This window comes from Protopterus annectens, chromosome 8.part0 (assembly GCF_019279795.1).
Source record: "Protopterus annectens isolate FY-2018-M chromosome 8.part0, PAN1.0, whole genome shotgun sequence".
In the NCBI taxonomy this organism is placed as follows: Eukaryota; Metazoa; Chordata; order Ceratodontiformes; family Protopteridae; genus Protopterus; species Protopterus annectens.
This window is the reverse complement of record NC_056741.1, coordinates 353,036,744-353,064,065: the sequence shown is the minus strand read 5'-3', so window position 1 is coordinate 353,064,065 and position 27,322 is coordinate 353,036,744. Positions and strand designations below refer to the sequence as shown.

The 27,322-nt window shown below is 40.8% G+C and overlaps 1 protein-coding gene across 4 annotated transcripts in view; it reads right to left on the bottom strand.

Annotated features, from left to right (window-relative positions):
• LOC122808806 (alpha-2-macroglobulin-like) overlaps positions 1 to 27,322 on the bottom strand; it is a 2,637,399-nt gene that overhangs the window by 1,036,387 nt on the left and 1,573,690 nt on the right. For all 4 annotated transcript variants that reach the window (XM_044079865.1, XM_044079862.1, XM_044079863.1 and 1 more), the window contains exon 18: positions 14,761 to 14,878. In XM_044079865.1, coding sequence (XP_043935800.1) covers positions 14,761 to 14,878 — 118 coding nt within the window. The remainder of the gene's footprint in view (positions 1 to 14,760; positions 14,879 to 27,322) is intronic.

The following is a 27,322-nucleotide window of genomic DNA, read 5'->3' as shown; positions in this document are numbered from 1 at the left end:
GGCCTCCACTGAAAATGGACATGCATCCAGCTGGACTAGCCCAGTCAACAAATGTAAAATAAAAATAAATAAAATAAAATACTGCCATAGTGTCATTATTATGCATATCCCTCTAAGTCTCATATCAGAACAAAAAAGCTACCCTCCTCTAATGTTACCCTCACTATTTTCCTTCCATACTCAACCTTCATTACCCTGCTCTTGCTTTGGATCTGCTCTGTGAGTTTTATTTAGGAAACTGTGGTTTCCAAGTACTGCAAACTTTCCCTCCTATAACCTAAAACAAATGACACCAACACAATAGTCATTTAACTTATCACATGGAACATTACTTCCTAGCTTACTATTGCTTTGCCACTTGGGATATTGTTCCTTCTGTAGCTAAATCTTTGTTCCAAATCTCCTGTCCCTTTATACCTTGTACAAGGAGAGAATATGTCCCAAGTTCATATCTGCAAATATTGTCCGAAGTAGCTGTACACAGCAGGTACAGCCTTCTCTTACAGTTCTGACATTGAAGTTGCTGCCCCTCCCCAGAAAACACATTTTCTTCTGTGGAAGATGCCATACAATAATTAAACTACGATACATATTCTGAGTACCACTCCCCTTCTTCACTATCCAAAGAGTTCTTCTGCCCTATGGGTAAAAAGCCCACCATTAATTAGCCCCCCTTTTCATGGGTTCATAGGTGTGTACTAGACTAATGACCACTGGGACCTATATAAGTCTAGCCAAACATTCTAAATGCATTCCACAAACTTATGTGCATGTGTTATAGAAATTATTTTAAGGGGTATATGTAAGCTAGGGCAAGATTTACAAACTGCCTCTGTCCATTACAGTCATAGGTGCTAGACCTGGGATATATTTTTGATTTTCCATCCACCTGTATAAACGTAAGAAGGTGACATAATATTCTCGTTACTTTATTTCCTCAGGGATTCTTGTTTTTTTTCCTCATTAACCTTAGCATCAGTGACAAAGCTAAACAGGACGAAAGCACAAACTCAGGGATAGTTATATATTGCACTTGTATACTTATGAAATTACCAGAATAATGGATATTATGTGAGCATGCACTTGTTGAAGGATATGAAGTCTTTAGTAACTACAATTGTCATTCTTACTCTGAGGATTGTGGGCTGAATAACTTTTGTATTTTATCTTTTTTTGTAACTTATAGTTTTTGAGATAAATATACTTGTTTACAGGTAGGTTGCAAAACTGCATTCTCAGAATATTAACTCCAGCAAAAGCTGTCCAGGCAGGAACTCTGCAGCTGTCAGGAGTTGTGAAATTCCACTCAGGCTAGGTGTGAAACAGTTAAACATCTATTATCTAAACAGTTAAAGTTGTTTCAAGTTGTGGTGTATCAATTCTCCCTGTCAAGTGTGACTTGGTCCATTCTGAAAGGAAGCTTGGGATATTTGCCCTTGTGAAAGGAAGCTTGTGGTAACTGCCCTTGACTGTTTCCAAAAGAATGGATAACCACTGTTACATAGGCCTAAAGAACATTACCATAATAACTTTTGGAGAGTTCCAAATCTTCAGAATGACCCTGGGTATTTTACTTTTTTTATTTGCTATTTGTTAACTGGGTAAGTGAGATGGTCCAAAGACCCCTTTTAGTCATGACTCAGACCAAATGCAACAGTACAGAAGTTTAGAAATAGCACAAGAAATGTATACATGACAATTAAACAAACAATTACTTGTTTTTACAATTTTGAAATTGCATATTATTGGATATGGCCCAAAATTACACTATCAGTTGAAAGACTTAAGCCTAATTGACCATGTCAAGACTTAAAAGACACTACAAAAATATGAGGTGCATATCAGTAGACAGTGTAGAAAGACATAGAGGAACATTCCCATCAAAGGCAATCAGAGTCCTGGAGCAAAATTTTGCCATTATTTGTTGTGAATGGAGAAGAATAGATTTATCTGAGGTGTTCAACACATCTGGATCATATCTTGGAAGACCAAGTGATTTAATTTCCATTTTTAAGGGTTTGTCCAAGCTCTGCTAAGCTTGTCCACCACAGTGTTTACTCTGACAGAACGTTAAGACACCTGTACAGTGAGTTTGTGCAGTATTGCTATTTCACAGGCTACTATGGCTAATCCGTACAGAGGGTACGATCTGGCTCCCATGTTTGCTTAGGTACCACGTCACTGTGGTATTGTCTATAATCACTTGCAGAGGTCCTGGGGAGCAAAGATGACTGCAAGAGTTGAGTGCATTTATTACCAGCAATGTTTATTTGATGTTTACATGTTTTGCTCTGTCTTTTTTGTTCCACAGACCCTACATGTTTACCCCCAAAAGACACAGCCTCCCAAGCAAAGCCTGGGCCATCTGTTGCTACAAACTGTATTGGAGCTGGAAGGGAAAGTGACACACCTGGTTTCAGACAAAATTGGTCTCCCTAAGTATTTCTCTTTTTACAGATCCCAACACTGGAATTTGAAAAGTCAGGGGGTGCTGATGTTGGGACCATACAGATTTTAGGTACCACTGAATTCTTCTCACATGAGGTCTAGTTAGAGGAATCATGAGATTTACAGATGCTATGAAACCTAATATCCTGAGAAATTCTCTTACTGAAGTCCTGGACTGAGTGGAAAAAATTCAGGAATAGATCTAGATATAGATATACTTTTCCTGTGGGAGAAAAGTTATCTAAACCAAAGTATCCAAGAGACACCGAGGAATATAATCATGCAGGAAAGAGTAAGACAAGACTTTTGACTGTTGTCCTGGAATCCCAATTTGAAAATGAGATCTCTTACCTATGTGAGAGATTCCTAACACTTTGAAAAGACTCTGTAAAATAGCAAGTCATCTAAATAAGGAAAAATGTGAATACATTCCAGTTTGCAAAAGGCTATCACCGGAGCTAGATACGTTATGAGCACTCTTGGTGCAGTGGATAACCCAAAGGATAATTCAGAGAACTGAAATGTGATCCAGACACAGAAAACCTAAAAAAAGTTTGATAATTGAGGCTATAGGAATTGGATGATAAGCATCCTTTAAATCTGGAATTACCAAAAAAACTAAAAGGGGAAAATAATAGGTAACAGGTTATAAAGGGATAGCATTTTGAACACTGGGACTTTCACAAACTAGTTAAGAAATTAAAGATCTAGGACTGGTCTCCATATAGCTTCTGTCTTTCTTTGGTACCAGAAACATTCTTGAATAAAAACGTTTCTCTGTCAGGGAGAGTGGAACGTACTCTGTTACCTCTTGAGCCAGCAGATGTTGAATGACAGGAGGCAATAAAGAAGTTTGATCTGGTGAATGATGAGGAAGCTCCTGAAAAGAAGATAGGGACTCCCACTTGCATATATAACTTGATAAATCACTCTCAGAACCCATTTGTCTTAGATTATTTGTTGACAAAGAGAAGAAACAGACAGCTAGATTTTGGGGAAGACTTAAAGGATTACCAGGGTGGGAAGGTCAGGTTAAAGTTTGAAGATAGTTATTCACTTATTGAACTGGCTTTGTTTTGAGGATGCTCTCCCTTCATTTTGGAGTCCTCCACGACTTTGTTTTTTGAACGTCTGCTTACCACAAGTGTACTGAGTCTGTTTATTTTGCTTTTAGAATCCTGAGTAGATATAAAACCTTTAAGAAGGAAGGCTGATAAATCTGAGTCATCCCTTAAATCATTTTCTCCCCCTCCCTCTCTCTCTTTCATCACATTTTATAAGACCTCATCAGCAGATAATCCAAATACAACCACACTATCTAGGGGGAAATCCAAAATTTCAGCTTTCACATCTTCAGGCAAACTTTGGGAACATAGCCAAGAAAACCTCAAAACAGGTCCAGTTGCTGCTTCTCTGGAAGAGGCATCAACTGAGTCATAAGAATATTTCAAAAACGTTCAGTTACTTAAGAACCAGAATCAAGAGGAACATTAAGAGAAAAATGTGCCCTCAGAAGGAAGAGGTCAGTAATATTCCTCATATTTGCAACAGAAGCAAGAAAAAAACTTTAATATGTGAGAATGACAATTAAGAATCCTAACAATAAGGGTAGTAGAAAAATACGATGTTTCCCAAATCTATGAAAAGCTTTCCCATCCTTGTCAAGGAGAGGGATTACCATTTACCATATTAATAGCTGTGGAAGAATTCACAAGGAAATCACTGCAGGGTCAGATCTGGAATTAGAAAGTTAAGTATTTATATGACTGAGGAACATTATGAAATCTACCTACCTTCTTAGGGGTTAGAAGCTGGCTGTTACGAATGTTGCAGACTTACAAAACCATCTTCCAAGGCTGGAAGAACAGGAGAAACAGCAGTAGTCTGAGGAAATTTCAGCATTAATAAATCATATTTTTTAAAAAAAAAAAAATGGAAAGTCATTTTGTTCCCATTGAAAAAAAAATGGTCCATCCTAAATATGGTTTAAAAAAAAAGACTCTAAGGGTAAACAAATGGTCAAAAGATGAATCTTAATTGACGAATAAGAAAGGCCAGAGGATAATACCTCACACAAATATTCTAGAACCAGAGGCAACTGGGCCGTAAAATGGTCCTAATTCTTAGTGTGGCACCAACTAGAGAATCTTTTCCACTTATTCTTATACGATTTTATAGTAGCAACTTTTTCCATTTCATTTAATATCTGCTGCACATCTTCACAAGCAAGTGCCTAAAAGGAATCAACACTCTTATAATCCAGGCAGTTAACTGAAGGACTTTCAGGTTGGGATGTATCAAACAACCTCTGCCTTGTGTGAGTAAATCCACCATGTGAGGAAGCCTGTGAAAATGCCCTTGACTATTTTCAAAAGAAAGGAGAATCATTGTTGCTTAACCAAAATGGGTCATGACTGCTATCTTTGGGGAGTCCATCTGGATCTTTAAAAGAACCCTGGATATTAGCAGAAAGGATGAAAAGGCATACATGAACATTCCCTTCCAAGGGAATGAAAAAGCAACTGTCTTCTACACCTGCTTGCAATGAATCCAGAAGCAGAATCTCTGTTTGTTTTGAAAGAAGGCAAACAGGTCTATTTGAGGAGTTCCTGCAGCTGGATCAGTTCCTGGAAGAAACCAGGTGCAGCTTCTATTCATGAGGGGTTGTCCTGGTTCTGCTCATCTTGTCTGCTACAGTATTTTGCTCTGAAGGAATATGAATCCTGGAGGGTCGAAAGCAGCTAAGTTGCTACATCCCAGGACATCATGGCAAGTCTTTAAAGTAGTTTGGATCCATTGCCCCATGTTTGCCTATGTACCAAATCACTGTGATGTTATCTACAGAGATTGTGAAAACCAAAACGATTTAATGCTTTTAAAGCATTTATAATTGCCATATTTTTCTTTGCTTTCATGTGCTTTTTGTCTCTTCTGCTTGTTTCACAGACCCTGCACTTCACTTCCTTAGATACAGCTCCCCAAGCAAAGTTTGTGGAATTTGTTCTGAAAGACTGAGAAGGAATATGAAGGAAGAAGAGAAGATAAGACATGGATTGAGCGATAATTGGTCTACCCACCGATACTGGATCCTAACTGGTCTCGGGGGAGTCTGCTGAGTGACTCTTTTTTTCTAGCAGCTTTTTTACTTCTGCTATCGTGGATTCCATCTTACTGGGTGGTATGTCAGGAATCCCTCTTTTTTTCTAAGGAGAAGGAAGAAAGGGAAAATTACTCCCTTCTTAAAAACACGCACTGGAATCTGCTAATCACAGAGGCCATGAAACCAAGAATCGTGAGATATTTCCTAGCAGATCTTGGGGACTGGCTGGAAAAAAAAAATCATGAAGTTTACTTTGTACAGTTGTTCTTTGTTCAAAGGAAGAAAGGCCCTTCCCATGGCTATATCCAGGAGATAGCCCATAAAAACCTTTCTATGGGAAGAAATATAAGAAGATTTTTGCAAGTTCACCAGGAACATTCTGGCTGAGAAGAAGCTCCTTGACACATGTCAGAGTATCTTGACATTAGGAAAAAGCAACTGCAATGAGCAACTACGCAAGCTAGACATTTTGTAAATATCCTTGGTACAAGCAATATTCCCAAGGGCAAGACAGAGAAATGATAATGTAAGCCATATACAGAAAATCTTTTAAAAAAGTCTGAGTTCTATGCAAAATGGAAATTAATGCCACACATATTTTAAGTCTACCACTATCATAAAACTGATAGGAAGAATTAGAAGCACAGACTTTGGACAGAACATTTTGAACTTTGGGACTTTGGCATAGAGGTTGAAAAAGAAGAGGTCTAGGACTGTCTCCAAGTTCCTTCTTTCTTTTTCACCAGAAAGATCTTTGAATAAAATCTTCCCCCTGTCTGATCTGATGGCAGTGGTTATATGACCCCCACAGACAACATCTGTTCCCAAACTGGAAAAAACAGAACAGTCTGGTTTGAAGGATGATAAGTAATCCTCTGAAAGGGAGGAAGGGACTCCCACTGTCATCTGCACGTTTGTTGAATCATTCTTAGGGCCCATTTGTCTGAGATTATCTGATGCCATTGAGGAAGATGCAGACCTAAGATGAGGATGGCATTATGGGATTACCATGTTGCGGATACTTGAAAAAGCAAGTAGTCATTCTGACTTTTTGGGCTGTCATTGGTTCTGGGAGACCCCCCCCCCAACACCTACCTCCTTTCTGAGCTTCCTTCTTTGCTTCCTTTTCATTGTTTTTTAAAATTCTAATTGTTAGAACTCTGCTGAGATTCTATGTTTTGTTTCCTGTAAAAGGATTCTGAACTGGAAAGAATATTTTACTAAACTTTAAAAATGAGGGTTGAAAAATACGGTAGCCCTTTGAATAAACTTTTTCTTTTATCAAATCTTTGAAGGACCTCAGTAGCAGAAGGGCCATATAATATACCATTGTCAGGGGAGAAATTTAAAATGTCAGCTTTAACATCTTCTGGTAAGTTCTGAGAATATAAACAAGCAAATCTCATAACAGATCCAGTAGCAGCAGATCTAGATACAGAATCAGCAGAACCATAAGAGGACTTTATAGACTGCTTAATTACCTGAGAAGCAGAAACTATTAAGGAATTTAGAGAAGGTTTAACCTCTAAAGAAAGATTAACAGTTAACTTTTTCATGTCCTTAAAAGAAGCCAGTAAAAAGATTTAGCATATGAGCCTGGCAGTTTAAAACTGTGACATAAGAATGAACTTTCTTCCCAATATATATGTTTATGTACCAAAAACAAAAGAGGATGAACCAAACCACAGTAGGCAGCAGGTAAAAAAGAATTCCGTTTAATGGTAAGCGCTTTCACAGCACATCAAGCTGCTTCATCAGACACACAAGAAATGCAATGCCTTACTTTTAAACTAAAAACAACCAATAAAAATAATTTGTTCAATTACATGGGGTAATAAGTGCAATCCTTGTTTAAAGACATATACAAAAGCATATCTATAATCAGTTTAAAATACAAAAATAAGAAATATTTGAAAAGGCTACTATGTGGGCCGAGGGATGCTTTTATAAATAAAACTGATAGTGGCAGGAGGGGTACTTTCCCATGTAAAAATTGTAATTACTGTGGATATTTAGACACCAGTAGTAAGTTTACTCACCCAGACACTGGTAAAGTATGGGAATTTAAGTTAACAGTGAACTGCAATACAACTGACCTTGTCTATCTGGCTTACTGTAGTAGATGTTATTCATTCTACATAGGGAAAACAAATCGTATGTTAAAAGAACGCATGAGAGAACATTTGTATGATATATCCAGGGGTGCTGAATCTGATGCTTTAGCTAAACATGTAGCTACACATTATCATACACATATATTCAAGTTCATGGTGATGGAAATAATCCCCAAGAATGAAAGAGGGGAGACATCGGAAATGAAACAGAGACAGCAGAGTTAGAATGGATTATAAGGATGACAGCTAACATGGGCAGAGGTATTAATGATAAAGTCTCTATAAAGCCAGTTTTACAGGCTAGGGGGCTGCCCAGATGACTACTGTTTTTTTTTATTATTTTTTTATTACTTTTTAAATTGTTCACATTTATATGCAAAATGTTTATGTTTCTAAATGTTAACTGACTAGATGACCATTTTAAACTGATTATAGATATGCTTTTGTATATGTCTTTAAACAAGGATTGCACTTATTACCCCATGTAATTGAACAAATGATTTTTATTGGTTGTTTTTAGTTTAAAAGTAAGGCATTGCATTTCTTGTATGTCTGATGAAGCAGCTTGATGTGCTGTGAAAGTGCTTACCATTAAACTGAATTCTTTTTTACCTGCTGCCTGCTGTGGTTTGGTTCATCCTCTTGTTTTTGGTTCATTCTTGTTGAGTTGTTGGTTGAATCAATTATCTACACCACATTCTTGTTCTTCTGTATATATATTTATGTGTCTGAAGTACTTTGTATAACCTTTCAGACTTCTTAGGAGTAGGAGGTTGACTGTCAAGCATACTGCAAGCTCTTAAGACAACATCCTCTAAAGCTGGTAAAAATGGAGGAAAATCCATTTGCGACAAATCATAATACATTTGCTGGGAAGCTGGAATTTCATTTTGTACTCAAATAATCCTTTAATTTTAGTTACAGTTTCAGAAAAAAATAACACTTTTGTAGCAAAATCTGAATAAGTGCTTTCTTCAGTATTAGAATCCTCAACTTCAGGAGAATTCACAGAAGAAAAACACTCCCCTTCCAGACCCTGCTCTTCTGACAGTGAATCAGTATTAGAAAAACAAGAGTTATTTTTCTTTCATAGATCAGTGAAGAAATAGGCTTTAAAGCATTAAAGGCTTAAAATGAACATTTAGCAAAAACCCAGTAAGTCTTCTATGTCTATAGTGAGAGAAACAGGAGAAGCCACCTCGACATGGATGTGCGGTATGACTTTGTACAGGACCAGTTTCTGGACATGTCTAACTCCTGGACTTTAGCAGCTTCCCCAAGAGCTACACAAACAAGACTGAGAGAAACTGATGAGCTGCCTGAGGAAGCAGGTCTGGCCACCAGAGAATATCCCATCAGCAGCTGAGACAGTGAGATAGCCAACCTGACACATTTAAGACTCCTTAGAAATGTTCTTCTTCTTCTTGTGGATGAGGTAGGGAAGAACCAAACAGCTTGATAACTGCTCCATGGTTAGCCAGATAAAGCACCTGATAAGTGAGTAGCTGAACCTGTGTGAGTCAGTAAGCCTCCAGAAAGAAAATTTGAAGTTTTAAGGAAAACAATTCAATGACAATCACCAAAACCACAATGTCCAATCCCTATCAGTAGTTTTCCATAGTAAAAAATAAAATGTAAACACACCAAAGCCATTTTATACAGTTTTTCAACAAAATTATTTACCAAACAAAACTACCGATAAAAATGGTTACAGTCCATGAAAAGACAATTCTTAGCTTCAAAACAATTTTCTACAGAAACAAAACACAGTTTTCCCTGAAAAAGATTAACTGAAAGGTATTTCCAAGAAGGGTACTTATCTGCCTAGCCCTGAAGGACTGCTAGCCAACTGTCAGTTTTGTGAAGCCTGCAAGGGGAACATACTTTGATGGCAAGAAAGTCCTGAACTTTGCTGCCATAACTTCTGCTTTTATGTAGCTCTTCTTGAGCTCCACAGAGGTTAGGGCACAAGAAAGGTAACCTGAAGCTTTAAACCCTGGATGCTGATGTCCTCTTCATGACATAACCTATGCAGTTTAGGCTACCATAATAGTGATCTAATGCTGAACATGTCTAGGGACTGAAGATGGTAGACCTCATCTGATGGAAGATATGCCATAATCAGGGGTGTGTCCAATAGAAATGTCTTGTGTAAGGTAAAAGAGTTCTCTGGGGTGAGATGAAAACCTAGAGCTTGAAACAGATTTATAACAAAACAAGAGATATTTCACACTTTTGAAGAGTCTGCAAAAAGGCAAGCATTCCAGTAAGAAAAATGTGAATTCCCTGTAATATGCAATAATCAGTCACTGGAGTTAAAAAATTTGTGAATACCCTTGGAGATGTGGAAAGTTTAAAATATAAAATAGAGGCCTGAAGCTGTAAACCAGATACAGGAAACCTTAAATAAGCTCTGACATGTGAAATTGAATAATGATTAGATGAGTATATTAGATCCAGAATAACCACAAAATGTGGAGGGATGAGCAGAAAGTATGTCTGAAGGGATGTACATTTTGAATTTTGGAACTTTTATGATCATATTGAGAAGAGACAGATCCAGCAAAAGTCTCAAGTTTCCCTACTTTTCGGGCACTAGAAGTATTCCAGAGTAGATTTCTTTTTTGTATTGGGAGTTTACAACTAGTTCTATAATGTCTTAAGATAACAACTGAGAAAGAGAGAGACAAAGAAAGAGAAGTGTTAATATATATGAAAATACTAAAGCTGCAAGTGTCAGAATGGACCCCTGTATTCCAGACCTTATTCCTAAGCAAGATAGGCCAGAAAATATACTTGGGTTCTGTGAGAATTATTTATGAGTAAACTAGGCCAGAAAATTTGTTTATGTTCTATAAAACATTAATACTACAACAACACGATGTAGGTGTACATAGGAGACACAGCTCTGTTTTGTAATAGACAAAGAAATATCATGCAGCGTTGCTTGTCTAGGAGAATTTGTTAGAAACATGGATGGTATGGCACTGTAGTTTCTCTTTGCTTTTATTACAAGGTCTGTAATGAATAGAATGTTGCTGTACAAAGGGAAAATCATGAGAAATCTGCAAAGACTTAGAGAATGTTCTGCAAAGTAATCATTTGAGCTGACAGTGATGTGATGTAAAGTCAGCCAAGGTTCCTCTGATTTTACTGTAGAAGGCTGGTATGTAGTTTGCCATGTTAGATTTGCCTTTGTGTAATCTCAGTAGCTGACAATACTACTCCAGAAAATAAAGATTCTTGCCACAAGATGCTTTTATGTCTCAGTAGATTTACTACAGAAAGGATAGACTTATTAAAAAAAACTCTTTAACAGGAGGAAACAGATGAGTTTGGTTTTGAGGGTGTGAAGGAACTCCTATGTTTTGTTGGTAAGATTTTTATTGCCACCTGCATCTGTTTTGCACTATTTCCATTACCCAGGAATTTGTTGTCATTTGTTTCCAGAGAGGGAAAGAGAGAGAGAAAAAAAGATTGCTAGACTGAGAAAATGTCCAGGCTGGGGAGAGCTTTAAAATAAGTAGGTAGTTGTGCATTTTTCTTCGTACAAATGGAATATGGGCACCACATCTTTTTTATTTGAATCATAGTGCCATTTTTTTTTCTTATATTGATTTTTATCAGGTTACTGCAGGGATTCTTGGAATAATTTCCCAAAGAAAGGCCAAGGACCATAGTGGTAGCTCCTGTTGTATTTTGGAATTGGTGACTGAAATATATGCTCAACCCCTTGAATAAGCTTCCCTGTTTTATCAGGTCTTTTTAAAAACCTCAGCAGAAGAAGTGGCAAAAACACTTCTTTATCTAAGGAAGCATGAAGTACTTAGACCTTTAAATCTTCAAGCAGATCTCGTATATCTGTGCATAACAGAACCAGAGGCAGGAAACTGCATCAGCAGCATTGTATGAAAATTTTAGGGTATGGTTTTGGCTACTTGACATACTGAAGAGATTGTTTTAAATGGAGAAGGCATTACTAAAGAAGAAGGTAAATCAGCAATAGTCTCACTCATATCTGGAAAGGTTGTTAGCAGATTTTTGGCCCTGTGAGCCTGACAACTGATTGTTCTAAAGGCTAAAGTAGATAATAGAGAGACTTTTTTTCCTATAACTGTCAAAAGCTCGCCCATTGTTGTCAGATGAAACAGGGTTATTCATGGTTAGCTGCTTAGAACTGGAGTCTTTGGCTAACAAACAGATGGATCTACTAGGGGTTTATGAAAAAGAAACTTGTAGTACTTTGTAATGCCTGTCAATTCTTTTTTTTGTTGCAGGAGGCTGACCATCTGGAGAGGCACATGCAGAATAAATATATCCTCCAGAGGTCTAATGGCAGAAGGAATGGCAAGAGACTTTGAGTACCAATCTGAAAGATTTTAAAGTCTCTTTTGTGTTTCTGAGGTTTCTCTTTCTTCTCATTGAAAGAGGTCCTTCATGCTAGTAAGTCTCAGAAAAGAATATTTTCTTCATATTCTGTTTCTAAAGTATCAGGAAAGGAAACTGAGGAGGCATGAGGAGGCATAGTCCAGTCTCTCCACTTCTAACTATGACAGGAAGCCACTGTCTGAGGGGGAGGGAGATAGTTTCCTTTTCAAATGTGAAGTGGCTAAAGACTGCAAGGACTGAAAGGCTTTGAAAAGCCCTTTAGCAAAATTATACCATTCCTCTTTAGCCTCTTTGGCATATAAGGTTGAAGGAGGAGAAAGATGCTTACTCTTTTCAGTCTTTTTTCCTGTTACATCTGATGTAATATGTTTAGTTGTATCACATGGCTTCACTTCTGTCACAGATCCCACTACATCTTCCCTAGCCAGCTCTTGACACATTCTGTCTGGTCTTTTCTGAAATGACTACGTGGGGTTCTTCTTTCTTGACCATGGATGTATGTCTGACCATTGAAGACATGCAAGTTCCTGACCCTTAGCAGTGTCATGCAGAACAGAACCAGTGGGATCATTAGCATCCAATGGATGGTACAAGGACTCCGACAGGATCTCTGTGGAGTCATCAACTGGGGCTGGAAAACAGAAAGAATGAAAGCAGAACTGCTTCAGAAGTCTCTGTAGGTGATTTTCTTTTATTAGGAAAAGGAAGGGAGGCATCTGGGGTAGTCAAGCCAGAATACATAAATATATGTGTGAGGGCCTTTAGGCATGAGTTGTCAAGAAAAATACTAAGGCTGTTAAGCTGACTTCTAATAGTTTTGGCATTAAAGGACAAGCAAATCTGACAGGAGTAGATATTGTGTGCCTCCCTTAAACCAAATAAAAAGGCTATGTGAAATCTTTATAACGTATGTCTTCCACACAGACATTTCCCTTTTCTCCTAGACATAAGAAATATATTTCCCAAACTTTGCACAAAAAAGGAAGGAAAGTCCCATGAGGGTACTTATCTGCCCAAAAGTTCAAACAAGCTGACCACCGAAACACTGAAGACACAAAGAGGACAAAGTCTGACTGAAATCTACAATGGCAAGAAAGTTCTAAATTTTGGCACATGTACTTCCACTTTTATAGCAGCATGCCCTCATGCTGTCTCAGACATATGTTGCAAATGGAAGATGCATGCCCAAATGTTTTTGTTACTGGCCGAATGACCAGTCACTGGAACAATATGTCAGACATAGCTTTAAGCTACTGTAACTGTGATCTAATGATGAACATCTATTTGTTTCCTTTTCCAGTTGATTTTGATTCAGCAGTTTTATTATCAAGTAACTGTGCTGTCTACATGCAGATGTAATAGGTGTTGACCTTCCTGCATATTGACATTTAATAATGCCAGTAGTATAGCTAGGGCAGGGCAAAGGGGGGGGCAACTGCTCTGGGCGCGAAGTGTTGAAGTCACGATCAGCTGATTCCAATCTCTAACACATAATGGCTTTTAAAAGGCAGTATTACATCTGAGGTAAAACCATAGCACTACAGCACTCCTTGTGGTCTAAACCATAGCAACTGTTCGCTACATTTGTAGCAATCAGTTTGCTATACTTTCAAAGTATAAAAAATTTGTTTTTGCTAGGTGAAACCTGAGAGCTGTAGTGTTATGTATGGGGTATAAACTGCAGCAAAAAACTGCTACATTTGTGGAAAGCAGTTTGTTAAAGTAAAAAAAAAATGATTATTTTCTTTTTTTTATGATTTACTTATTTATTTACTTACTTGCTTGCTTACTTACTATAATATGAGGAAAGAGGGTCGAGGGCCTGGTGTAGAAACAGGACCTGATTGACTCCTACATTTCAGGAGCCCCAGGTACCTGTTGGATGACTTTTTATTTTGTCCTTCCTTTGAAGGGAGGGGTATGTGTGGATCTATCTATGTATATTGCAGGAAGTCAATTGGATTCCTGCTGTTTTTCATAAGTCCTTTTTTTTTGCTCTTCACTTAAAGAGTTAAGGTGCCGGGGTGCTACTTCATGGGACTGGTATAGGGTGACAGCTGAAGTAGCTATGCCTCTGCCTATTACATTTGCAAAGCTATATCTAGACATACGCCCTACATGAAAACCTCATCTCCTTCTTTATCTTCAAAATCCATACGTAAATGGTACTTCGTTAATTCAGAATTACTGGTGGATCAACTTCTTCTTCTTCTTCTTCTTTCGGCTTTTCCCGGTTAGGGGTCGCCACGGCAGATCACCTGTCCGCTCATGATTAGCAGTGGAATTTTACAGTGTTGAGTTGCCAGCCCAGCGCCCAACCTTCCACAGAAGGCACACACACACACACACACACACACACACACACACACACACACACACACACACACACACACACACACACACACACACACACACACACACACACACACACACACACACACACACACACTCACACCTAGGGCCAATTTACAGTGTCCAATCCACCTACAGCATGTCTTTGGGATGTGGGAGGAAACCGGAGCACACAGAGGAAACCACGCAACCACAGGGAGGACATGCAGACCCCACACAGAAGGCACCCCAGCCGAGGATCGAACCATGGGTGCAATTCCACCTGACCATATATATATCTGCAATGCAGTCTGACAAAAAATAAAAGAACAATTACTGAGAACAAAAAAGCTAATTTTCTACTGAAAAAGTACTTACCTAACACTAATTACATCCCACAACAATGTTTCAGGAAAATATTCACGAGCCTTCTCTTCATTATGGGGTGGAGCACTACTCACCATGTCTTTCATTACTGCTCCATCTGGAGCAGCTCCTTAAAAAAAGAGCAGTAAATAATTTATTAGGTGTAGAGTTCTATAGACATTCCAGCAAAAACATTGTATATCACAAATTGCCTATAGGTATGTATGCATCGGGTTCAGGCGCCTAGGCAGCGAGACATTTCCCTGCGATACATTTTGGCTGGGGACACATGGCGGAAGTGACATTCAGCTGCAGAGAAATATGGCTGTTTGTTTTCCCCCTGTGAATTTGGTTATTGAAGTTATAGGTATGACAACACATTCTTCTCTTTGCCCACAGGGAATTTTCAAACAGCCATACTTCTCTGCAGCTGAATGTCACTTCAGCCATGTGTCCCCAGCCAAAATGTATCACAGGGAAATGTCTCGCTGCCTAGGCACCTGAACCCGTATGCATCCTGTGAAGGGCTAGAAAAAATACACAAAAATGGTTATTAATGACCAAACACAGTAACAATAACAATAATTGCACAGTTGGATCTTACTAGATCATACAACCAATGTTACCACTATTAACAGACTTTGACATATGCTATAATGTTTACTATTTCCATTAAAGCAGATTTGTATGTACAGTACAGTGGAGAATATGATTAACATGACTGTCAATCAGTACCATCTACAAAATCACATTCCAAAACAACATGTTCAGTTGCCCCTAAATATACAGAATCAGTTGAGCCATCTGCCCTTTCATATGTTTCAGTTTCATTGGTAAACAGAGAAGAGAAGAAAAGCACATTGTTGCTCTCACAAAGATGTACTGAATTTGTGAGAAAACTCTTCAGTTGTTAACCAACTGGTATGGCAGGAGTTTCACAGAATAGCAAAATAAAAACACATTCACAGCTGTTATAAGCTATGTGAAGCAGAAAGAAACCACCTACCTTGATATCACAGTTAATAAAGTCCTATCCCAGCTGAAAATATCCCTAAAAATATTATGAAGTTATTAACTGCACCTACCATGCTATAATTAAGGGAGTGCTGATAATGAAATATTGAGTACACCTTCCTCCTAATCACACTATAGAGTTCTCAAAAGAATATAAAAGTTTTCAGGCTGATCTTAAATAAGACTGGAAGTTCACTGACCTCACAGTTGCTAAACACCACCCTTGGTGTTATTAAAATATGTATTAATGTGTGTATTAGTGCTTTTGAAAATCCCAAAAGGGTTAACACATTTATTCTATTTCATGCTGCATAAATCCATATAAACTGCAAATGCTATCTGACCTTGTATTTTGTCAGCACAGCTAAAATCTTGTTTATGTCTTAGGAAATTTACTGAGAAGCAGATGAATTTCTGCTGGGTTAGGAAAATAATGAATATAACAATACTGCTTTCTATAATGTTATTAAACTTAGGCAATTAGCCCGGTCTGTGCTATGAGAACATACATAGCTGCAGGAAGGATAGATAAGTAGAACAAAGACTGATTGAAGAATATGAACTATAATCTGTGTTTGCTTTGTGCTTGAATGAGCAGAGTACCTTGAAATGTAACACAGCACTGTAGAAATAATTGCAACTAGCTATTGGTCTCCAAGGCCATGTTATTTTAAAAAAAGTTTCTCATAAATCTAGAAATATAATGTCATATCAGCAGAAAATCATGAACAACATCTGCTGTGAAAAACAATATTGTAGGCTTGTATTTGATTATGTCAGCTTTAGATGGCAATGCTTTGTAAAACAGTATATGAATGGTTTTACTTTTTGTAACTAATCAGACAAACTCTGTATTTGCATGTTTTTGTCTCCTTGCCGCAAGAATTAAAGTGCCTTAACCTGAACCTTACGTGTATTGGTCTTTGAAGTTTTTCCTTTAACAGATTGGTCCTTTGGACCGGAAACCTTCACTTCGCCTAGGATCAGACAGGCCAGGTGGCTTGAAACCATACGGAGAAGAAACCACATCGGTTCTTCTTATCTGAAAAGACCTCCGACTGAATTGTCATACAAAAGAGGCCAGCCACTTTCTGATCTGTGACTGTAGGACGGGTTTACCTTGAACCAGGTGATCAATCATGAAGGCTCAGGTAAGGTGAGATTTACCTTTTTTCTGTTTTAGATCAGGGACTTGATTAGCATTGTTTTGTCAGAATATTTGTTTTATACAGGTCAGGGACAAAACGATTGCTGTCTTGTCATAGATCAGGGAAACAGAATAGGTAGGCAGTCATTCTGGAGAGACTATAAAAAATCCCGTGGTACCACATAAAAGATAAGAAGGGTTACGTAACATTTTAAAGGTTAGAACAAAATGGGAAATAAGTGCACAAAAAGGTCCCAAACTCCGCCGTTAACCGAAGATGCGAAATTTATGCAATCACAGCATGCCGATAATGTTAAATACTACTCAAAATGGGTTAATAAGTATGAATTTGATGGTAAATTAGAAAAATCCTTGCTTGTTAAACTTGTCAAACAGCTTAAAACTGATTCCAGAGGTCGGGTAAAAAAGCAACGTCAGTTAGGGATTCCTCAGGCACACAGGTGGATTGAGGAAGCAAACCGTAGGGAACAAAAGAGTAATAATTCAAAAGCAATGTTTTTAGATAAAGAGGATAATAACTTAGTAATAGCATCGGCCCCTCCGCCCCCTCTGCTTCCCTTACCAGAATATGAAGTGAGTGGACAAGCTGGTCCACCCCCACGATATCCAGCTATTCCTGCAAAAGCAAAACCGTTTGTCAGAGATCCTGCAAGACCAGGTCTCGAACACGAAACTCAAGAGGGGATATTGAGTTGTATCAAATAAATAGAAATTTGCGGTCTATGAGTGAAGAAGAGATATGCCCACTCATAGAAGTACCTAATCCTCAGGCAGGACAAGAAGGACAGGACCCAACTCTCCTAGTGTACAGACCGTGGACACCGGAAGATATCCGGAAAACCACTGAGGGAATTCCCCATCCAAAAGTTAATTTTAGAAAATTCTTAGAAGACTTACAAGGCATGAGGTTAAGTTATAACTTAAATGGAGAAGAAGTAGAAAAAGTAGTCAGACAAATCGTGGGACCAGATTGTCACATGATCAGTGGCAACTGGAATCCCCGTGACGCTGAACACAAACCCCTCCCACATAGCAGCGCAGAACTAGACAACAGAGTGAAAGGTCTTACAGACCGAATCGTTGAGCAATGGAAGCATAGGCCAGACTGGTCTTGCATTAATCAATGCATCCAACAAGAAGGTGAAACTGTTGACAGATATTATGCTAGATTATTAGAGTGCTTTAATAATCATTGTGGAATGCAGGTTCCTGAAGATCAAACACATGATTCCCCATATGAGCATCAGTTAAAGAATGCATTTTTAAAAGGCAGTATTGCACCCATAAGCAGATTTATCACAAAGCACATGGTAGATCATCGTACAAGTAGACTACAGTCACTACTTGAATATGCTAGACATGCCGAGAGGCATTTTAATAGCAAAAAGAAAAAGAAAGCCAGAGTATTTTCTGTAGAAGATGGAGCAGAAATTTATGTAGTACAGTCTGGGAAAAAGGGCAAGAAAAATACCCAGGGAAACAAACAATCTGATCAACGATCAGAGGACTTTGAAGGGTGAAAGAAAAGGGGGGAGTGCTTTAAATGCGGTAAAAAGGGACACTTGGCAAGGGATTGCAAGAAAAACAAGAAGGCAACCACGGAAGATAAGGAAGGTGAGGACTGACTATATGATAGCCAAGAGTCACTAGAAAAAAATAGCCAAGAAACGACAAATGCAAATGTGATAAAGGGAGTAAAGGATGTGACAGAAGAAACTGAGGAAGTGCAGGAAGTCACGGATAGTGAAGAAAATGAAATTTTAGATTTAGCTTTATTGAGCTTGGAGCTCTATTTAGCAGACACGAAACCAGAAGTTACACTCCTGGTAGAAGGGAGGGAAGTCACATTTTTGTGTGACTCAGGGGCCTCATGGACCCTGATACATCCCTCCAAACTGCCAGAGAACTCAGAGTCACCTGATTACATATTAGTGAAAGCAGCTGATGGACAGCTGTATCGGGAGCCCCTCTCCCATAACATCGTAATAACTGATCCTGTTTCAGGATTAACCCAGAAGAGCAAAATTGTTGTTTCTGCAAAATGCCCAGTAAACCTCTTGGGCAGAGACCTTATGCAGCTATTTGGAATAGCAGTAGTTCCAACTATGTAGGGTATCGAAGCACAGCGACAAATTGATACTTTTGCAGTGCGATCGGAGGATGAAACATTTTATTGGTACAGCCAGGACTTGGTTACGACTGGTCCAGGGGCAGTAACCGAAGAGCTGATGAACATAGCCATCAGCAAGTTCCCCTCCCTTGACTCTGATAAACAACATTTGTTGCACTGTACTCTGTTTAGAAACTGTGCAAACAGATTAGTATTATGTAATCTGTACTGGGATATGGAAGGAAACAGTGTAGTTAGCTGTTTGTTACCCCAGGAGTTCTTTGCACTTTATAAATCTAATCGATTACCGCATGTAAGCTTAACTAAGGACAAAAATATAAAATGGGCAGACTTAGGAGAAAAAGTCATGAGATGGGAAAAACATACAGAGTTAGAACTGTCAGAACAGGGAGTACAAAAGCAAAAGTTAAATTGCATAACACGGACACACCCAGCTGTACACTTGCAGTCTAGCGAGGACAGCTGATTAGCACTCTTATTAAAAGAGGAAGAAGATGCCTTACAAAGCATACCAGAAACTCTCTGGTCAACAGGCAAATCAGATGTAGGACTTATTCGTACAGCAGGACCAGTTACTATCACGCCAAAGTCAGCATTTAGACCACAAAAGAGACAGTATCCCTTGAGAAAAGATGCAGAGGTAGGAATCAAACCTATTATAGCAGCTCTACTTAAGGAAGGAGTACTGGTAGAATCTCCTGATTCACCATGTACACACCCTTATTTCCTGTTAGGAAAGCAAATGGAGAATGGTGTATGGTCCAAGATTTACAAGCTGTAAATGATGCAGTAATACCAAGGGCACCTACGGTGCCAGATCCACACACCCTGTTGAATGATTTGAAACCTCAACAGAAATATTTTTCTGTGGTAGATATTAGCAATGTGTTCTTTTCGATACTGATACACCCTGACAGCCAACATTGGTTTGCATTCACATTTCATGGGAAAAGGTATACATACACGTGACTACCACAGGGATATTGTGAAAGTCCAACAATATTCTCACAAGAGATGGCAAGCAACTTGGCGGGATTTACCCCACTGAGAGGCAGTCAGATTTTACTTTATGTTGATGGCATCCTGCTGGCAGCCCCCACCCAGCAAGTTTGCAAAGAAGATATCGTAGCGTTATTACAATTTTTAGCCACTCAGGGACATAAAGTAAATAAAAACAAATTGCAGCTTTGGAGAAAGCAAGTTAAATACCTAGGATATGTAATATCCAAAGAGGGCAAACCATTAGATGAGGACAGAAAAATAGCAATTTTACAAGCACCAAAACCTACTACCAGGAAGGAAATTATGTCCTTCCTGGGTACGACCAATTTTTGTCGGAGCTGGATTCCAAACTATGCCTTGGAATCCGCACCTCTGACTAACTTGATATACAAGAAGCCAATGGCAGCACAAGACTTATTACAATGGACACCAGAAGCAGAATCTGCTTTCTGCAAATTGAAACAATTAATAGCATCCTCATTAGTTTTAGGATTACCAAACTATCATAAACGTTTTTTCCAAACTGTAGATTGTAAACAAGGTTATATGACATCAGTGCTAACACAACAGCATGGGGACAAGCAACACCCCATTGCTTACTATTCATCACAACTGGACCCAGTGGCACGGTCTTTGCCCCACTGTGTACAAGCAGTAGTCGCAGCTGCAATGGCAGTGCAGGCTTTGGCCTCAGTAGTGTTGTTCCACCCTCTCACATTGAGAGTGCCTCATGCAGTCGCGATTATTTTACTGCAAGAAAAAGTAGCATATCTTTCTCCTGCTAGGCATCTTTCCTGTATGACTATATTGTTGAGCCAACCTCATATGACAATTGAATGATGCACAACTTTGAATCCTTCTACCTTGCTCCCAACTCCTGCAGATGGCACACCGCACAGCTGCCTGCAGGAGATTGAGCAAAAGACACTGCCTAGAAAAGATCTTACGGATGTTCCCTTGGACGATGCCGAGGTGACATACTACGTGGACGGCTCATGCAAAAGGGGTCCCACAGGACAGAACCTAGTAGGATATGCAGTAGTTTCTGATACTGAGATTATAGAATCAAAATCTTTACCACACAATTTATCTGCACAAGCAGCAGAACTGATTGCCTTGACACGGGCATGTACCTTGGCAAAGGGTAAATGTGTGAACATTTTTACTGATAACCAGTATGCTTTTTCTACTGTACATGTTTTTGTGCAACAGTGGAAAAATCGAGGAATGATAACATCTACTGGCAAACCAATCAATCATGCGCAATTCATTTTAGATCTTTTACAATCTATTCAGTTACCTCAGAAAGTAGCTATTTGCAAATGCATAGCTCATACCAAGCAACAGGACAGAATTTCAAAAGGTAATGCAAGAGCTGATACAGCTGCAAAGCAGGCAGCTTCAGAAGTATTTCTTTTGAATGAGGAATTACAACCTTCTGAGATTTTAGACTTAGAAATGTTAAAAACAATGCAGACACTTACTACACAAGTTGAGAAACAAAGATGGATAAAACAAGGAGCAATTCTCGAGAAAGGGCTGTACATCTCCAAACAGGGAAAACCGATATTGCCATCTAACTTGTTTAGATATGCAGCTTTGTTGAGCTATGGACAATGTCATATCTCAACAGGGGGGATGGTACAGTTAGTGAACCGAGTGTTCACAACATATGGATTCATAAACTACACTAAAAATTTTTGTTTGTCATGTCACGTTTGTAATAAACACCATGCACAAGAGGCGTTAAAGCCCAAGCAAGGGAGTTTCCCTACACCACCGTATCCGTTACATACTATCTGTATGGATTTCATAGAACTGAACAAATACAAAAATAAGAAGTATTGTCTTGTCATTGTAGATATGTTTTCCAAATGGGTGGAAGCATTTCCGACCAAACATCCAGACGCAGCTACTGTTGTGAAAATTAGAAGTTATGTACCTACCATAACGTTCCATGTTAGTTGTCTTCTCTCGCCTTCTTTCTTGCTGGATGGGTTTGGAGCCAATCCTCGGCTCCGACTCGGCACTTGCTAAGCTCGAGAGTCACTTTTACTAGCTCGAGGCAGCCCCATATCCCATGATGCAAGGCGGTAATTACCCAGATCTCGTTTGGTATCTAGAGGAAAAACTTCCTATAAAAACTTTCCACTAAGGAAAGAGAAACACTAACCTAAAAAGGCTATAATGGAAACCAGGTAATCAAGGACAAGAACTATCTGGTGTCCAAGGAAGAAGAATCTTCCAAAGAAAAGGGGAGATCAAGGTCTGTCCAGGTTAGGGGGACAGGAGGGAGGGACGCAAGAAAGAAGGCGAGAGAAGACAACTAATATGAAACGTTATGGTAGGTACATAACTTCTAAATGTTAAGTTGTCAGTCTCGCCTTCATTCTTGCTGGATGGGACCGCGTCCCTAGCACCTCTATCCTGGGTGGCTCAATGGAACAGACTCTTGAGAACAGTGGAACCAAAGCTTGCCCTGTCCCTGGAGGCCAAATCCAATTTGTAATGAGAAACGAAAGTATGAGGAGTGGCCCAAGTGGCTGCTGCACAAATAGTATCTAAGGGTAGTCTAGCCTGAAAGGCTGTAGAAGTGGCTAGACCTCTTGTGGAATGAGCTTTAGGTTTTGAGTTCAGCTGTTTGCCCCTAAGCTGATAAATGTCAGAAATGGTGGAAGATAGCCATCTAGATAAGGTCACTTTAGAAACAGGGAGACCTTTTCTATTTTCAGCATAAGACAGGAAGAGCTGATCGGACTTCCTAAATTGCTTTGTTCTGTCCAAGTAATATCTAAGTTGGCGATGAACATCTAGGTAATGCAATTTTTGTTCCGCCCTGTTAGAATAATTTGGAAAAAATACAGGGAGATCAATGGATTGGTTTAAATTTGTCTTAGAAGCAATCTTGGGCAAAAAGGATGGGTTGGTTCTCAAGGATACTCTTTCTTTGTGGAAGACCAAATAAGGAGGACGAACACAGAGGGCATGAAGTTCAGACACTCTTCTAGCCGAGGTAATAGCGACTAGAAAAAGTGTCTTCCAAGAAAGAAACTTTAATGAACATGAAGCAGCCGGTTCGAAAGGGGGAAGTATCAAGGATGTCGGCACTAAATTTAAGTCCCACTGTGGTGGAGGATCTCTAACAGGGGGTTTAAGAAGGAACACTCCTTTGAGAAAGGCTTTACAAAGTTTGTGGGACATAATGTTGTGGTCTGCAAAGCCGACATGGAAGTTCGAGATTGCAGCCAACTGAACTTTGACTGTGGAAGACGAAGAACCTGAGTGAAAAATTTCCACAAGGAAATCCAAGACCGACTGAATAGGGGCAGTAAAGGGGTCTATGTTTTTAGATTTTGCCCAAAAAGAGAAGCGTTTCCACTTGCTAGAATAAATCCTCCTAGTAGAGGACTTAAGAGAAGCTACTATGATATCTCTAATGGGGTTAGAGATCATAGGAAGCCTGGCTAAGGAAGGAAGTGGAGCAACCAAGCTGTGAGGTTGAGGGAAGGAATGGACCGGTGCAGTTGACCCGACTGGTGGGTCAGAAGATCTGGAACTGGGTCCAGATGCCAAGGCTGCACCAAAAGATGGTGATGAAGGAACGAGAACCAAATTTGTCGAGGCCAGTAAGGGGCAATGAGAATCATTTTGGCTCTCAAGACGGTAGCTTTCTGGAGTACTTGTGGTATCAAAGGAAAGGGAGGAAAGGCATAAAGAAGTCCCCGGGGCCAATCCTGGGTAAGAGCGTCTCTGGGGGGATGGCCCGGAAGTGGGAAGAGAGAGAAGTCTGGGCATTTGCTGTTTTGGGGTGTAGCAAAAAGATCGCAGCATGGGCGGCCCCACTTCTGAAAAATCTCCTCCACAATGGATTGCTTGAGAGACCACTCATGAGGGATGAGAATAGCTCTGCTCAATCTGTCCGCTATTATGTTGGTTTTCCCGGGGATATGCGTTGCTACCAGAAACCGATGAGAGGAAATCCCCCATTGCCAAAGTCTGAGAGCTTCTCGACACAAGGGATAGGACTTGGTTCCGCCCTGCTTGTTGATGTACCACACGACGGACATGTTGTCCGTATGAACTGCAATAGTCCCTAAAGGGAGAAAGTCGTTGAGGGCTTGCAACGTTAAAAGCACTGCTCTCATCTCTAGGACATTTATGTGCAGGTGGTATTCAAACGGTTGCCACGTGCCATGAACCATCCTGCAAAAAGATCGCAGCATGGGCGGCCCCACTTCTGAAAAATCTCCTCCACAATGGATTGCTTGAGAGACCACTCATGAGGGATGAGAATAGCTCTGCTCAATCTGTCCGCTATTATGTTGGTTTTCCCGGGGATATGCGTTGCTACCAGAAACCGATGAGAGGAAATCGCCCATTGCCAAAGTCTGAGAGCTTCTCGACACAAGGGATAGGACTTGGTTCCGCCCTGCTTGTTGATGTACCACACGACGGACATGTTGTCCGTGTGAACTGCAATAGTCCCTAAAGGGAGAAAGTCGTTGAGGGCTTGCAACGTTAAAAGCACTGCTCTCATCTCTAGGACATTTATGTGCAGGTGGTATTCGAACGGTTGCCACGTGCCATGAACCATCCTGCCCTGATAATGCCCCCCCCCACCCGATCAGGGAGGCATCCCGAGTGACCGTGGCTACCGGGGCCGGGGGAACAAATGGTCTGCCCTGATGAACTAGAGGAGAGGAAATCCACCAGGATAGTTGGTTCTTGCAGGTTTGTGTCACCAGAATCTTGTGACGCATGGGAAGCTGCTGGAAGGACCATTGGGTGAACAACATCCATTGTAGGAGACGCATGTAAAAGCGGACCAGAGGAAGAAGTGTTATGGCAGCTGCCATGAGGCCCAACACTTTCAGGACCAACCTGGCTTGTGCTCTTTTGCTGGATAGGATGATCCGAACGTGGTTTTGGATATCTAGGATTCTCTGACTTGTTAGGTTTGCTGACATCCGAGTAGTGTCTAGATTTGCAGCTATAAAGGTAATAGATTGGCAGGGCGACAAGGAAGACTTTTCGAAGTTGACTGAAATTCCTAAGTGACCGCAGAGACGTAGAGTGTAATCTCTGGCTTGGAGAAGTTGATGCCTGGTGGTGGCTGAGAGGAGCCAGTCATCGAGATATGGAAACACCTGGAATCCTTGACGTCTCAGGTGAGCCGTGACCACTGCCATGCATTTGGTGAACACTCTGGGGGCTGTAGTGAGGCCAAAGGGCAGGGCTCTGAACTGAAAATGACTGGTCCCCAGCCGAAAGCGGAGAAAACTTCTGGAGCGTCTGTGAATCTTTATATGATAGTACGCATCCTGAAGGTCTATGGAGCACATCCAGTTGTCTTTGCCCAAAAAGGGCAAAATCGATTGAAGTGTGACCATCCGAAATCTTGTCTTTTTGACAGACTTGTTGAGCCTGCTGAGGTCTAAAACTGGTCTCCAGTCTCCCGTCTTTTTGGGGACCAAAAAGAACCTTGAGTAGATTCCGGACTCTAAATGATCTTTTGGTACTGGCTGGATGGCCCTTTTCTTTAGAAGCTTTGACACCTCTAATTTTGCAATTTCCCTGAGACCGGGTGGTACGTCTGGAAGGGAACATCTTTGAGGGAAAGGGCTTTCCTTGAAAGGAATCTTGTAACCCTCGGATATGATCGACTGTACCCATTTGTCTTGAGAGAGGGAAAGCCAGGCTTCTGGGTACAGCGACAATCTTCCCCCGACTGCCTCCAAGGGTGGCCAGTCGGGCAACACCTCAGGGATGCTGGAAGGGCTTGTCAGAGAGAGGCTCTCTGGAGCCCTGGTTCTGCGGACCCCCTCTGCCCCTAGGGCGGCGTCTGTTATTATTACCCCCTCTGCCTCTGGGGGTAAACTGACCACGTGCATCAGGCGTGACTCCTTGTGATTTCCGGAACCACATTTTCCCTCCCTTCTGACCTTTGCGGTAAGGCCTAGAAGGAGTGGAGAAACAGACTCCTACGGCAGAAAGAGTCTTGCCGTCCTGCTCGCACCTGGTTAAAGTGTCCTTCACCTGAGGGCCAAACAACGTTGTCCCATCAAAGGGAGAGTTTGTGAAGGATGCCTTAAAGGGGTCTGCAAAATTACAGAGCCGCATCCAGGACTGACGTCTAAGGGCCACTACTGTGCCTGCAGCTCTACTCGCCCCATCGGCTGCATAAGAAACGAGCCGCATGGAGGAGTTTGTTATGGAATTTAGGATTCCCAGCTGAGAGGCGATCTTTTCTTGAGCCCCTGCTGCTGACGGATCCTGTACTACTTCACCTAGCTCTTTGTGGATGTCTCTCTGAGGTCTGGTGAAGTGACACAAATAATTCAGCGAACGCATAGCAAAGGTCGCTGAAGAGAACATCCGCTTGCCATACCTGTCCATGGTCCTAGACTCCTTGTTAGGAGGATGGACTGGCACGGAAGGATCTGCAAGTTCCTTCTTGGTGGCGGCCGCCACCACCATGGCATGAACCGGGACACCCTTAGCAAGAAACTGCTTTTCAGCGGGGGCCGTGATAAACTTTGAAGGTCTCCTGGGGACTGGTTCCACCGAATCAGGAGATGCCCACGCCTTTCGAGCTATGACTTCCATAAGGGGGTCGAAAGGCGGAGACACCCAGGAGGTGGAGGGTTGAGATCCAAAAGCCTACAGGTATACCGATTCATCCTCGGAGGGATTAATGGAGGGCCAGTTCCCCCTCTGTTTCAGGAGTTCAAGGATGTCTGAAAAGGAGATATCCTCAGAGGGAGATCTTGGGGACCCCTCCGACTCATCTAAATCGGTATCTGATGTTGTAGACTCAGGGGAGTCTAAATGCTTCCTCTTGCAGGTCCTCTTACGTGGGGGTTCACCTGAAGGATCAGGAGAAACCTCGGAAGAGGAAGTCCTTCCCAATGGGGAAACCTGGGGCGATGGATCTCTGGGTCCGGGAGCAAGAGAGCGGGAAGAGGCATCTACAGGCACCATAGAGGGAGGAGCTAAAGGAACCGACTGCTGGCTAAGCTCTGGGGCTAGCACACTCCTCATCACCTCAAAGGCTCCTCTTCCAGGGAGGGCCAAGAAATCCCGCTCCGAAGAAACAGGGATCCCTGGTCCCACCGAAAGGGATGACTCCGAAGCAGATGTCGGGGCTGAGCTCACTAAGGCCGAAGCTCCGAGAGGGAGAACGGGGTCGGACAAGGGTCAGATGCCACTCGCCCCCTCGGAGCCGACCAGGGAAGCCCGACACCCGGATCCCTCCAAGG